Source organism: Anomaloglossus baeobatrachus, chromosome 5 (genome assembly GCF_048569485.1).
Source record: "Anomaloglossus baeobatrachus isolate aAnoBae1 chromosome 5, aAnoBae1.hap1, whole genome shotgun sequence".
NCBI classification, from domain to species: Eukaryota; Metazoa; Chordata; class Amphibia; order Anura; family Aromobatidae; genus Anomaloglossus; species Anomaloglossus baeobatrachus.
This window is the reverse complement of record NC_134357.1, coordinates 304,913,968-304,929,326: the sequence shown is the minus strand read 5'-3', so window position 1 is coordinate 304,929,326 and position 15,359 is coordinate 304,913,968. Positions and strand designations below refer to the sequence as shown.

The window sequence follows — 15,359 nt, the reverse complement described above, 5'->3', positions numbered from 1 at the left end:
GAGTGCGCAGTATGGCGGATGGAGCACGTTTGGGAGTGCGCAGCATGGCGGATGGACCACGTTTGGGAGTACGCAGCATGGCGGATGGACCACGTTTGGGAGTGCGCAGCATGGCGGATGGACCACGTTTGGGAGTGCGCAGCATGGCGGATGGAGCACGTTTGGGAGTGCACAGCATGGCGGATGGAGCACGTTTGGGAGTGCGCAGCATGGCGGATGGAGCATGATGGGGGGTGCGCAGCATGGCGGATGGAGCACGTTTGGGAGTGCGCAGCATGGCGGATGGAGCACTTTTGGGAGTGTGCAGCATGGCGGATAGAGCACGATGGGGAGTGCGCAGCATGGCGGATGGAGCACGTTTGGGAGTGCGCAGCATGGGGGATGCAGCACGATGGGGAGTGCGCAGTATGGCGGATGGAGCACGTTTGCTCAGCCTCTCTCCTTCCAGCCTCCCTCAGCATCAGCCTCCCCCTCCCAGCCTTCCCCAAGATCAGCCTCTCTGCTCCCAGCCTCCTCCAGCACGCCGTGCTCCTCTGCCGACACTCACCCACACCCGATCGCATCCACTCACCCACACAACCGATCGCATCCACTCACCCACACAACCGATCGCATCCACTCACACACACAACCGATCGCATCCACTCACACACACAACCGATCGCATCCACTCACACACACAACCGATCGCATGCACTCACACACACAACCGATCGCATCCACTCACCCACACAACCGATCGCATCCACTCACACACACAACCGATCGCATCCACTCACACACACAACCGATCGCATCCACTCACACACACAACCGATCGCATGCACTCACACACACAACCGATCGCATCCACTCACACACACAACCGATCGCATCCACTCACACACACCCGATCGCATCCACTCACACACACAGACACTGACGATATTGCACATACGCGCTGATACTCACATCATCCGGGGATATCACATGCTTCTGGCCATGTGATCCTCCGTCAGGTCCTGGAAGCTCACAGCACAATATCGCCGCCGAGAAGCAAGCGATATCCCAGGATGTTGTGAGTATTTGGATGCGATGTGATGTGTGAGGTATGTGTGAGTGTGATCTGATTTGTGTGTGTGTGCTGTTATGTTATGTATGTTCCGCAGCTGCAGGACCTTGATGTGTGGATGCGATGTGATGTGTGTGTGAGGTGTGTATGAGAGTGAGTGTGAGCCGGTGTACACTGGTAACTATGATACACATCGGGTAACTAAGGGACCTTAGTTACCCGATGTGTATAATGGTTACCAGCTTTCACGGCCTCCGTTAAGATCCCAGCATCGCAAGGTTATGTGTGGCGCTGCCGGGATCCTGACAGAGCCGGTGTAGAAGCAAGCGATATCCCAGCATGTTGTGATGTGTGAGGTGTGTGTGGATGTGATGTGTGGATGTGATGTGTGAGGTGTGTGTGAGAGTGAGTGTGATCTGATGTGTGTGTGTACTCACCTGGGAATCGGAGCCCCGTGTCAGTTAGGCCAGAGCGAGCGTGCATTGCGTGAGGGGGGCGGGGCCTGCAGAGAGCCGGGGCGAGAGGCCAATCCGTGGGGGGGGGCGGGGCCATGGCGAGCCCAGCGGCCAATCAGCTTTGTGTCACCGTAAGGACACAATTTCGGAGCATGACAGACAGACAGATAGACAGACAGATAGACAGACAGACAGACAGACAGACAGAATAAGGCAATTATATATATAGATATATATATTGCATTTTATGCACTTAGCTATTACTCCTATACATTTTCAACAGTGTGATTTTTAATGCCAGGATTATACTATTACTTATGGCACAGCGCCATCTAGTGAACGAACATTTGTTTTCATTTGTTTCATCCTTGACACCAGTACCCTTTTCTTGACACCAGTACCAATTTTTCTTCACACCAGTACCAATTTTTCTTCACACCAGTACCAATTTTTCTTCACACCAGTACCAATTTTTCTTCACACCAGTACCAATTTTTCTTCACACCAGTACCAATTTTTCTTGACACCAGTACCAACTTTTTGTAGATTTTTCCATGGCATTATACCATAATATTTGATGTACCTGTGTATGGAGCTTTGTAGACTGATATTTCTTCCTTTGATCTGCAATCTCAGTTTAATTGCTGTCTACCTGCACATTTCCTCTTCAGTTGTATCTGAGCTACGACATACACAGTGACTTGCCAAAGTATTCACCTCCTCCCCCTTCTTGGCTTTTTACCTATTTTGTCACATTACAACTTGTGCTTAAATATTTTTGTAATCTGATCTGTGTGTGATGCATCAGCACTAAATTTGGGAAGTGAAGTGAGAAAAATGTAGGTAAAACTTATATTTATGGGATAAAATAGGTAAAAATTGCCATGGGCATATGTTTTCACCCCTTTTGCTATGAAAACCCCTTAAAATTTCTGGTGCAAGTGTAGCGCCCCAAGGGGCAGATGTTTTAACCTACTCATTGCAGGGAGGGGGTGCAGATCCTCTCCGTCATCACGGAGTGGCCTGACCCAGTTCCGTTTCCCCGAGGCGTACAGAAAAGAGGGTTGGAGGGTTGTAGGGAGGCAGGATGGAGGATTGAGGTGGTAGTGATGGTTAAGAAAGTCTATTAGATGATCTAGACGCCACCTGTGGAACGAGGCCAGGGATAGGGGCCGCCGCTGCAGGGTCTCTCATCGGGGCAGATGTTGGGTGCAGCCGGGATGGTGTCGCTCCCCATAGGCGGAGCGGGATTACCCCGAGGAGGAGGACGGTGGTGATGGTGATGGTAGTCCCACGTTGGTGCCACAGCGCTGGGCGTCGGTAAAGGAGAGGCAGAGGCAGTGGCTGCGGTTCTAAGTCTTTTTACTCACAGGTAGTTCAGGCGCTGTCCCAGAGTACCGATCTCTGCCACGATGTTTTCCAGTCGATCCCGGATAGTCGGCGGTCACTGCCGGTGCCCATGAAAGTCTTTTAGTGAAGTGTCCCTCGATTGCTATCTGAATCCTGGGCCGAGCCTCCTGCTCCAAGCCACAGGCCCACAAAGAGAGAGAAACATTAGCTCCAGTTATCAGTGCTAGGTGTTATCCCAAGCTGTGCTCAGGAAGGTTCTGTCTAAAGTGTGAAGGTTGCGCCTACTTCTACCCCATGTGGTGCCCACCCCCAGTGGTAGTCCTAGCGACTGGGGAAGTCCCATGCTTTATGATGGCTCACTCCCCTGTCTGCCCTAGTGCAACCCACTGTGAGTAAGCACCTTGCTGTTGTTTGTGTGTGTTTCGTGAAGGCACCGGCAGGTTAACCCCCCTCCTGACCCGGGTTAGATATTACCCCTGAAAAGTGGTGTAATCCCTGTGGCGCCTGAAGCCCAGGGGTGCCACACAAGCAATTACCATAGTTAGAGGAAGTCACCTGTGTGCAATCTAAGGCTATGTGCGCACTAGGCGTTTTTGCCGCGTTTTTAGCGGCGTTTTTTACCGCGTTTTTGTGCTGAAAACGCAGTGACATTGCTTCCCCAGCAATGTCAATGGGTTTTCAGAAGTGCTGTCCTCACACAGCGTTTTTTTTAGCTGCGTTTTTGTGGTGACCACAAAAACGCAGCATGTCAATTATTTCTGCGTTTTCCACTGCGTTTTTCACTCATTGAATTCAATGAGATGTTAAAAACGCAATGAATAACGCATATAGCCGCGTTTCTATGACTAAAAACGCAGCTATAAACGCAAGGGGTGGGTACTACAGTGACGTGTACAGGAAGAGGATTCCTTCTGTTGGTAAACACAGAAGCAGGAATCCTCCCGGTACCGTCACCGCCGCTTCCACCTCCCGTCCTGTGCATGTCAGCTCCGTGCGGCGCCATGTCTGGGCGGGAGGTGGAGGCAGCGGCGAAAACCAAAGTGAACAGTAGAAAAAAAAAAAATGTCATATACTCACCTGTCCGCAGGGTCCCGGTGCCATGCCCGCTCCCAGCTCCTCCCGGTCCCGCCGCTCTGGCTGTGTGCAGTCTCCCCGGGGCAGGACCTTGCTTGCAGGACCTGGCGCTGATCACCTGATGCAGTCACCTGACGCATCAGCTGATCGCGGTGTCGCCGGCTTTTTTGCGCCCGGCCGGCTATCAGCTGATCCTGCCGTCAGGGGACTTCATCAGCTGATTACCGGCAGCTCCGGCAGCGATCGTATAGGATCAGACTCCTGTCCAATCGATCGCTCCAGGAGCTGCCGGTAATCAGCACAGCACATAAGTGAGTATTTTTTTTTTTTTTTTTCTACTGATGCATCAGCTGATTGTATAATCGGCTTTTATACAATCAGCTGATGTGTGATGGGATTCAGGCACTTGATCCTGACACATCATCTGATCGCTTTGCCTTCCAGCAAACCGATCAGATGATATTGGATCCGGATTGGACGGCTTGGGACCCTGACCCAGGATTACTGCGGAGGGGGGTTTATTTCAATAAAGATGGAGTCACTAATTGTGTTGTGTTTTATTTCTAATAAAAATATTTTTCTGTGTGTTGTGGTTTTTTTTTATCTGTACTAGAAATTCATGGTGGCCATGTCTAATATTGGCGTGACACCATGAATTTCGGGCTTAGGGCCAGCTGATAATATACAGCTAGCCCTAACTCCATTATTACCTGGCTAGCCACCCGGCTTCAGGGCAGCTGGAAGAGTTGGATACAGCGCCAGAAGATGGCGCTTCTATGAAAGCGCCATTTTCTGGGGTGGCTGCGGACTGCAATTCGCAGTGGGGGTGCCCAGAAAGCATGGGCACCCTGCACTGTGGATTCCAATCCCCAGCTGCCTAGTTGTACCCGGCTGGACTCAAAAATTAGGCGAAGCCCACGTCATTTTTTTTTTTTAATTATTTCATGAAATAATTAAAAAAAGGGGCTTCTCTATATTTTTGGCTCCCAGCCGGGTACAAATAGGCAGCTGGGGGTTGGGGGCAGCCCGTACCTGCCTGCTGTACCCGGCTAGCATACAAAAATATGGCGAAGCCCATGTCATTTTTTTTTTCTTTTTGGGCAAAAAACTGCATACAGTCCTGGAAGGAGGATGCTGAGCCTTGTAGTTCTGCAGCTTCTGTCTGCTCTCCTGCATACACTAGTGAATGGAGGATGCTGAGACTTGTAGTTCTGCAGCTGCTGTCTGCTCTCCTGCATACACTAGTGAATGGAGGATGCTGAGACTTGTAGTTCTGCAGCTGCTGTCTGCTCTCCTGCATACACTAGTGAATGGAGGATGCTGAGACTTGTAGTTCTGCAGCTGCTGTCTGCTCTCCTGCATACACTAGTGAATGGAGGATGCTGAGACTTGTAGTTCTGCAGCTGCTGTCTGCTCTCCTGCATACACTAGTGAATGGAGGATGCTGAGACTTGTAGTTCTGCAGCTGCTGTCTGCTCTCCTGCATACACTAGTGAATGGAGGATGCTGAGACTTGTAGTTCTGCAGCTGCTATCTGCTCTCCTGCATACACTAGTGAATGGAGGATGCTGAGACTTGTAGTTCTGCAGCTGCTGTCTGCTCTCCTGCATACACTAGTTCTGCAGCTGTCTGCTCTCCTGCATACAATGAACATTTTGAAGAAGGAAATGACATCAGACCTTTTTTTTTTTTTTTTTTCATCAACAATCTTTAATGGCATTGTGCACTGATTAAAAACGCAGTGAGTAAAAACGCAGCAAAAAACGCACCAAATCGCGGCAAAAACGCATGCGTTTTTGCCGCGTTTTTTTAGCCGCGGGTGCGTTTTTTAGACAAAAACGCACATAAAAACGCAGCGTGAAAAAAACGCCTAGTGCGCACATAGCCTAAGTGTCCCATGGTCTGTCAGTATATGTACAATTTTTCTGAAAGGCCCCAGTGGTTGTAAGAAGCAAGAAGCACCATCCACTAACCAAACAACACCATGAAGACCAAGGAGATCTCCAAACAAGTCAGGAAGAAAGTGATTGAGAAGAAAAAAAAAAGGGTTGTGTTATAAAAAACTATCCCAACCTATGATCACCTGGAGTAACATCAAATCCAATTTCATCAAAAGGAAACACAACAAACCAGCCAACAGCGGGTCACCACAAAAAGTCTCAGCCCAGGCAATGAGAGCATTAATCAGAGGTGCAGCACAGGGACCAAAGGTAACCCTCAAGGAGCTGCAGGGTTCCCAAGCAGAGACTGGAGTAAATGTCCATACGACCACAATAAGCTGTACACTCTATAGAGCTGGCCTTTATGGAGTGGCCAGAAAAAAAGCCTTTACTTACAGCCAAAAATTTGAAAGGCTCCTTTTGATTTTGCCAAAAGACATATGGGAGACTCCCCAAATGTATGGAGGAAGGTGCTATGGTCAGATGAGGTCAAAATTCAACTTTTTGGCCACCAAAGTATACACATGTCTGGCGCCAAACCAACACAGCTCAAAACCCCAAGATCACCGTCCCACAGTGAAACGTGGTGACAGCGTCATGCTGTGAGGATGGTTTTCAGTAGTAGGGACAAAGAAAGTGGTCCAAGTCAAGTGAAAGATGGATGATGAGATATAGGATATTCTTGAGCAAAACTTGTTTGTCTGGCAGTGATTGGAGACTCAGACGGAGGTTCATCTTCCAACAAGACAATGACCCAAAGCATAGTGCTAAAGTAACACTTGAGTGTTTTAAGGGAAACGTTGAAATGCCGGCTTGTGTGAATGATGTTGGACATGTTATCCATACTGGGCTGGGTTGGAGGAGGATGTCAATCGCAGCAGACAGAAAGCGTCAGACCGGAGAGCAGCGACACCCATCGGACCGGCCCACCCCCTAGGTAAGTATTATAAAAGTGATTTTTATGTTCTACAGAGCAGCTTGGGCTCTTATATACTGTATTCTGCTATGCTGTATATAAGAGCTTATTGGTGGTGGCCACAGGTTATAGTTGCCAAGTCTCGTGACAGGTTCCCTTTAATAACCAAGATGTAGAACCAAGTATTATGATTGGTGGGATCAGCACCACCAGAGCAGTCCTGCTTTCTATTTTCACTTACGGTTTTAGTGAAGCTCAGGGCCTCCATGACTGCCTTCAGTTCCTCCTTGCGGTGCTGGAGATATAAGCTTTTATCCCAGGTGCAGTGAAATGGGGGTCTTTCTGCAGAACCTAAGATGGGTAGCAAATGCCAAGAAATGTACATTTTGGCCCAGGTACAAACAAACCACACTTCATAGATAAAAAGATGACATGTCTAACTTACCGGACTCCTGCTTGATGCTACATGGCTTCCCTATGTGAGTGACAGGTGAGGGGCAACCCCGCTCGCATTGAGTAAGTGTCAGTGCCAGGCCAGTCAGATCATCACCAATAGATTCAGGAATGTTCCAGAATTCACTTCCAATGTGCTGGCCCTGTATGGAAACAAGGTAAAGCTTCCCAAATCAAGTCCCTCACCCTCTCCTCATGGTGCCCGGTACCCACCTTGCCATGCTCCAGAGGTGGGATACAGCGGTCTATTAAGTGTCTCTCCTCCTGAACTTTACGGAAATCGTCACTTACATTCATTAGAAGTTGTTCGCTAGGTTTGCCAAGTTGACCTGCCCCAGAAAACCACATATAAAAAAATTAGTGAGTCAATTAGAGAAATAAGTATTAGGCCCTGTGCGCACTAGAAAAAGGGTTTTTCTCAAGAAATTTCTTAAGAGTGAAAGATTAGCGCACCTGCGTTCAAAATACGCACCAATAACGCATGCTTTTTTTTATGCGTTTTTTACGCACTTTTGGTGTTTTTTTTTCCGCAGGTTGGTCCCTGCGTTTGTTTACCATTATCTATGGCAAAAAACCGCAGGTACCTGCAGAAAAGAAGTGACATGCTCATTCTTTTTCTCAAGAAAATCTGCAGAAAGAATTTTCTTGAGAAAAAAACGCAGTGTGTGCACAGCTATTTTTTTTTCCATAGGTTTTGCTGGGGAATGTCTGCAGAAAGGTACAACCATTTTCTCAAGAAATTTCTGCAGCAAAAACACAGCAAAAATGCGGGTAAAGGGCCTTAAAGGGGTTTTTCAGTATCAGAAAACCCCTCCGGTTGAGTCTCCACTGCTGCTCCAGGTGTTTGGCATTGTCTGCAGCACTGACCACGTCAAAAGCGCTGCAGACAATCATTGTGCTTATTGGTTCTGCGTGACTAAAGCGGGCTTTACACGCTACGATTTCGCTACAGCGATCTCGTTGGGGTCACAGATTTTGTGACGCACATCCGGCCGCTGTAGCGTGTGACTCCTAGGAGCGATTTTGGATCGTTGCAAAAACGTTCAAAATCGCTCCTCGTTGACATGGGGGTCCACTCCCAATTATCGCTGCTGTCGCAGGGGCGATGTTGTTCCTCGTTCCTGCAGCACTGCACATCGCTGTGTGTGACGCCGCAGTAACGAGGATCATCTCCTTACCTGCCTCCAGCCACAATGCGGAAGGAAGGAGGTGGGCGGGATGTTACGTCCCGCTCATCTCCGCCCCTCCGCTTTCATTGGGTGGTCTCTTAGTGACGACGCTGTGACGCCAGACGAACCGCCCCCCTTCGAAAGGAGGCGGTGCGCCGGTCACAGCGACGTCACTATGCAGGTAAGTATGTGTGACGGGGGTGCCGGATTTTGTGCGTGACGGGCAGCGATATGCCCGTTTCGCACAAACGATGGGGGTGGGTCGCATGCTAGCGATATCGGGCCGGATATCGCAGCATGTAAAGCCACCCTTATACAATCTGTAAACTGAAATCTGTGAATGTGAGACCTCCGTACATAGCTATATTATAGGATTCTGTAATAGGATCCCATAGAGGGCTTTCCTGTATAGAGGAGTACAGAGGGTTTTCCCATTCCAGAAAACAAATAGTGATATCCGCCATAAAAACAGAAGCGTGCTGCTTGGCATAGACCTAACCAACTCAAGTGTCGATGCTTGTAACGACCAATCAGAAGTCAGCTATCCTTAGAAAGCCATATACATAATATATGATACTAACGGGATAATGCGTCTAGCTGCCTCTTCCTCAGATTCATGTGGTACTGCCAGTTATTCAGAGCATTGTCCTGCTTCTGTGGATGTGTAAAAGCTTCTTTCTTACGTTGGAACTTTCCTTCTCCATCATATGTTCCAGGAATATCCAGTTGTGTGGCATCTGGTATAAGCTGGGCGACCTAAGAGTATGGAGTATCCAGGTAATCATCAATGTACTTATATATTCCTCACCACATATCCTGAGATACATAAAATATCATTTTATTTGGAGTTCCTAAAAAGTTGTCTGATTTCGACATATGCCCCCCATCACTTTTCAAAGAGTCGCAATCTTCAGGAAGATCTGGCTCTTACTAATTTCAAAGGGCACTGTGTATACTTCACTTCTGCAACATGAACTAGGTGTAGAGGCCCTGATTCTAGCAATACATTGCTTACTGGGCTACATGCTGTAGTATCGATAAAATCGGTATTCTATCTGCTGCAGATCTACCAGTTCTCTGAATGCTGAGCTCCGTATAATCCCACCCACATCACTGATTGGTAGTTTTCTAAGTACACTGTGCATAGACAGAAAGTTCCCAATCAGTGGTGGAGGCAGGGTTGCACAGAGTTCATGAATATGGAGGACTATATACCAACAAGTTTTTTAGTCCTCTAGTGATAATCTCCTGCTGATCAAAAAGTAATTTTATGAAAACTACAGCAAGCAGCCCACTAAGGCTGCTTTCACACTACGTCTTTTTAAGGCTGCTTTCACACTACGTTTTTTTAACATCCGTCATGAATGTTTTTTTAACGCAAAAACGGATCCAGTGCAAATGCGTTTTCATTTTAATGCATTTGCAATGGACTCGCGTTAACATGCGTTCACCTGCGTTTGCGTGTGTTATAGTGAGGATCCAGTGACTTGCAGTTTTTTAACTTTTTTCAAAAACGCTACTTGTAGCGTTTTTGAGCTGCGTCCAAATACTGTTTTTCACTGGATCCAGACTATACTGCACGCAAACGCATGTGAACGCTGGCATGCTGATAGACAGGATCCTGCTTGCTCTACTGAGCATGCTCAGAAACCAGCCTGGCGTGATCAGTCCCTCTCTCCCCCTCCCTCCCTCCCCCCTCGCTCTCTCTCCTTTCTCCCCCACCTGAGAGAGGAGGACGCTCGTAACCAAGGTAAATATCGGGTAACCGCGGGCTTAGTTACCCGATGTTTATCTTGGTTACGTGTGCAGGGAGCAGGCAGCCCTGCTCCTAGCAGCTGCAGACGCTCGTAACCAATGTAAATATCGGGTATCCAAGCAAGTTATCCGATGTTTACCTTGGTTACGAGCCTCCGCAGCTTTCAGATGCCGGCTCCCAGTCTTTCACGTTCAGTTCCCCTCACTCCCGATCACATGACTCCAATGCCCGCCCATAAACTTAAAGTGACAGGATCCTGCAAAATAACACATGCGTTTGCATGCGTTTTTCTTTGCAAAAACAGGATCCGCTTTTGCAGCAAAAAAACGTTCATGATGCATGCTAAAAAAACGTAGTGTGAAAGCAGCCTAAGTGACACATCCCGGGAATCAGGGTCTCTGTCTCTACAATATGCCGCTCTCAGATTAGGTGGCAAAATCCTGGTGACAGATTCCCTTTAGGCTGCTTTACACGGTACGATTTACCTGACGATATGTCGTCAGGGTCACGGTTTTCGTGACACACTTCCGTCATCGTTAACGACGTCGTTGCGTGTGACACCTACGTGTGACTCAGAACGATCGCAAATAGGGTGAAAATCGTTGATCGTTGACACGTCGTTCAGCTTCAAAATTTTGTTCGTCGTTTGGAACGCAGCAGACATATTGCTACATTTGACACCCTGCCACCGACGAACAACATCCACACGACCGCCTTGGTCAAACAATATATCGCTGAATGATGTAGTGTCGTTTGTGAGATGTATACGTGTGACCGCTACAAAACGACCTGTGAGCGATCTCGGCAAATCGTAACAATGATCTGGAAGTGTCACATCACTAGCAATATCGCTGTGTGTAAAGCAGCCTTTTAAGTGATAAATATTGTCTGCCTGTAGCTGCCATTAGAGGGTGCTCAGGAGTATATTGCATACTGCGCCATTAATAAGAATAATGCATATAAAGAATTCAGTAAGCTTGTAAAGGGTTATTTGGTGATTTAAAAGAAAGGACCATAACATGATGGAACCTCGTTATTCAGCATCACATAGGTTTTACATGAGAAAAGTGTGCACATTTTATTACTAATTTAACCCCTTTGGATGCCCATGCTCTACTGCTGATAGATGGCATTAGTAAGTCTGTTACTTTACAATGATAAATTAATTGGGCAATAATATATTTATTTATTGTTTACAGAAAACCCCTAAGTGTCGCCACTCTTACTGGCAACTATTACTTCTGCTTTAATGTCTATACTGATTTGGAAAACAGAGCAGGGGTCAGTAGAAAGATATGCAGTATTGGGAAATTAGTGATTAAAAAGTAAATTACATATACAGTATATTGATGTTATATCAGATGGTATATAGTTACAGATATGCCTAAAGGGGGCTTTACACGCTATGATATCGCTAATGCGAAGTCGTTGGGGTCACGAAATTGGTGACGCACATCCGGCCGCATTAGCGATGTCGTTGCGTGTGACACCTATGAGCGATTTTGCATCGTCGCAAACACGTACAAAATCGCTTATCGGTGACATGGGGGTCCATTCTCAAATATCGTTACTGCAGCAGTAACGAAGTTGTTCCTCATTCCTGCGGCAGCACACATCGCTCCGTGTGACACCGCAGGAACGAGGAACCTCTCCTTACCTGCCTCCTGGCCGCTATGCGAAGGAAGGAGGTAGGTGGGATGTTACGTCCCGCTCATCTTCGCCCCTCCGCTTTGATTGGGCAGTGGTTCAGTGACGCTGCTGTGACATCGCTGTGACGCTTAACGAACCGCCCCCCTAGAAAGGAGGCGGTTCGCCGGTCACAGCGACGTCGCCGGGCAGGTAACGGGGGCTTTACACGCTACGTCATCGTTAATGCGAACTCGTTGGGATCACGGAATTGGTGACACACATCCGGCCGCATTAGCGATGTTGTTGCGTGTGACACCGATGAGCAATTTTGCATTGTCGCAAAAACGTGCAAAATCGCTCATCGGTGACATGGAGGTCCATTCTCAAAAATCGTTACTGCAGCAGTAACGAAGTTGTTCCTCGTTCCTGCGGCAGCACACATCGCTCCGTGTGACACCGCAGGAACGATAAACATCTCCTTACCTGCCTCCCGGCCACAATGCGGAGGGAAGGAGGTGGGCGGGATGTTCATCCCGCTCATCTCCGCCCCTCCGCTTCTATTGGGCGGCGGTTCAGTGACGGAGCTGTGACGTCGCTGTGACGCTGAACGAACCGCCCCGTTTGAAAGGAGGCGGATCGCCGGTCACAGCGATGTCGCCGGGCAGGTAAGTAGTGTGACAGGTCTGGGCAATGTTGTGCGGCACGGGCAGCGATTTGCCCGTGTCGCACAACAGATGGGGGCGGGTACACACGCTAGCGATATCGGTACCGATATCGCAGCGTGTAAAGCGGCCTTTAGACTGATTATTTTGACCACTATCAGTCACAGTAATGAGTGAGCCTTGCTCCCCTTTTTTGAATTCCCAAGTAATGGGGCTCCCAGGCACTCGATATTTAGGGAACAGCAATACAGCCCCATTAAATGGATGGGGAGCTTCAGCCTGTGGAGGTAATGCACTTAATCTGAACATATTGGATTATGGCCATACAAAACGTGCCTGTATGTCTCCTCTTGCAGCGGCTTCTCGACTCAGCTCATGTAAGGTACCTAAAATGTTGTGCGGCAGAAGCTGACCACGTGTGTCACATAAAGGGACATCCACCCCTGAAAGAAAACACGGATCAATTCTATCATAAAAAAGGGATCTTGCAATATTTCTCTTGTACAATTTATGGACATACAAAAAAAATGTATACAGCTAAGACACTGGGTGATGGATTTAATGGTGTCCAGCCAAGTCTCTGCACATTCAGAACATCGGCCTTCCGTCACTGATCGGTAAGGGTCCACATGCTCAGCTCCCGTCCTTACTCGATATGAAGTTTCCCTGTGAATAGATCATGGGCCTATGCTGGGACCCCCAGAGATCAGCTGATATTACTGGGGAAACCTGGCAGCAACTGATCAATATTCCAGCAGGACCACAAGTGGGCAGATTTGGCATTACACAGTGCCCAATCAATTCAATGGGTTGATTGTGCAATCCAGGGAAAGGAAGGTCATCTAGAGAAAGGGATAGTCTTCACAGTAAGAACACTCCCCTCTGACCAAGAGATAAGGATCCTGACAGAGAACGCCCTCCTCCTATTAACTCCACAACAGGGTATATGGGTGTCTACTACAGCTCGGCTTCTATTGAAGTGAATGGGAGCCGAGTCACAGTCCCAAACAATGACCACTAAACAGTGTACAGGGTTGTGGGGTTACGGTCCTGTACACTGTGTACTGAAAACCTGATAACAGCTCACCCCCACCAATCTTATATTGATTACCAATCCAAATAGGTCATCAGTACAGAACTGGACAATCATTTTAAGGCAATAATGCAAATAACAATTAGATAAAATCAATTAAATTATAGGAAATATTTGGATGCCCTTATTGCAGCCTTATCTGCCACAAAGCAGAGACCGACATTGGATAAATAAATTCAGCAATAATTAAATATCAGAGTTCAGCAAATGATTGCCAGGACTTTGGTACATTGACCATGTCAGTAGTCCATCACCAGGGGATCAGAGCCCTGAGAACAGCCTCCTATCTGCTGGCATCCCTGGAGCCTCTTCTGATTAATGACATTAGAGGGCCTACTAGTGAGAAGACATGTCGAAGATGTTGCAAGGTAAGAGGCAGCTCATAGGGCTCCTGTCCACCAACTACGGACTACCAACATGGCCAATGGACTAGGGTCCTCCTCTACTGAATATGAATATTTACTGTAGGGTTCATGGGGTCTAATACACACTGTTTTTCTGTTAGAAGTTAATCTGTGTGACAACAAAGTAGAAGAATGGGAGAAACATTTTCTCATGACTGTCAGCAGCCCGTGGGCTGTGACTGCGGCATACCAGGAACATGCAGGCCTTTGCTTGTAGACCCCGGTGGCATTGGGCGAGCAACAAGAAGCCGTCTCTTCCTACTTTGCTCTTGGTCATGAGGCTTCCGAATTAGGATCTGTTTCCTTACAGGAGCTTTATGTTCTTCTTTGGGTCTTCGTGGAGGGTGAAGCTATGAAATGGAAACGGTCATTAAAATATGATCTTTTATCTGACAAAACAAATATTAGTCTCCCGAAACATTTTTTTATTTATCTTTATTCAATAAATTGCCAAAGTAGTAACACATAGGGCACTAACTATGCCAAAATAAAAAACAAATAAAACAAGACAATGTCAATCTAGACTGCCGTGAAAAATTGGAAATATCTTGATGTAGGGATTAATATGAAATTCAAGGCAATGACAACAGTTATACAATAATGAAACAATATAAAATTCCAAGATAATATAAGCCAGGTAAGATAACATAACCAAGAAAGGAGGTAAGACGAAAAAAAGAGGAAACACAAAGGAAGGGAATGTTATTCAGGCCAGAGGTCCTCTGTAATAAACTCTGTTTTCTCACTATAGGCCTCATATTCGGCTGAGGATTTAAATTTTATACCATAAAATCAAGTGATATAAAAACGATCACAGAAGTTATAGACCATAGACAAAAGTTCATAGAGGGAGATCATCAGAGTGGATTATTTTTGCAGAGCAAGGGGATCCATGCTCAAGATGTCAAAGTTACCGTATTTTTCATTTTATAAGATGCACCAGATTATAAGACGCACTCCAAATTTAGAGGAAAAAAAAAAGGTAAAAAAATATGGCGTCTGTTTTATAATCCAGTGGTATCTTACCAAAGAGGGGGGGTGGCAGCGGTGGTGGAGCGGGGGTCACAGGAGGCAAAGGCGGTGCTAGAGGTACAGCGATACTGCGGACGGTGCAGAGCGGGGCCCAGATGCTCACAGCGGGCAGCAGCGCTGTGCTGGGGCTGCGCTGCTCTGTGCTGGGGCTGCAGGCGCTGCTCTGTGCTGGGGCTGCGGACGCTGCTCTGTGCTGGGGCTGCGGACGCTGCTCTGTGCTGGGGCTGCGGACGCTGCTCTGTGCTGGGGCTGCGGACGCTGCTCTGTGCTAGGGCTGCAGATGCTGCTCTGTGCTGGGGCTGCGGAGGATGCTCTGTGCTGGGGCTGCGGGTGATGCTCTGTGCTGGGGCTGCGGACGCTGCTCTGTGCTGGGGC

General features: G+C 47.8%; 1 protein-coding gene across 1 annotated transcript in view; it reads right to left on the bottom strand.

Annotated features, from left to right (window-relative positions):
* The window catches only part of MYCBPAP (MYCBP associated protein), a 110,003-nt gene that overhangs the window by 82,585 nt on the left and 12,059 nt on the right, over nucleotides 1-15,359 (bottom strand). The window contains exons 3-8 of the mRNA XM_075347506.1: nucleotides 14,143-14,302; nucleotides 12,792-12,898; nucleotides 8,990-9,164; nucleotides 7,453-7,568; nucleotides 7,232-7,382; nucleotides 7,028-7,137 (exon numbers count right to left, since the gene is read on the bottom strand). Of these exons, the coding sequence (XP_075203621.1) occupies nucleotides 7,028-7,137; nucleotides 7,232-7,382; nucleotides 7,453-7,568; nucleotides 8,990-9,164; nucleotides 12,792-12,898; nucleotides 14,143-14,302 (819 nt within the window). The remainder of the gene's footprint in view (nucleotides 1-7,027; nucleotides 7,138-7,231; nucleotides 7,383-7,452; nucleotides 7,569-8,989; nucleotides 9,165-12,791; nucleotides 12,899-14,142; nucleotides 14,303-15,359) is intronic.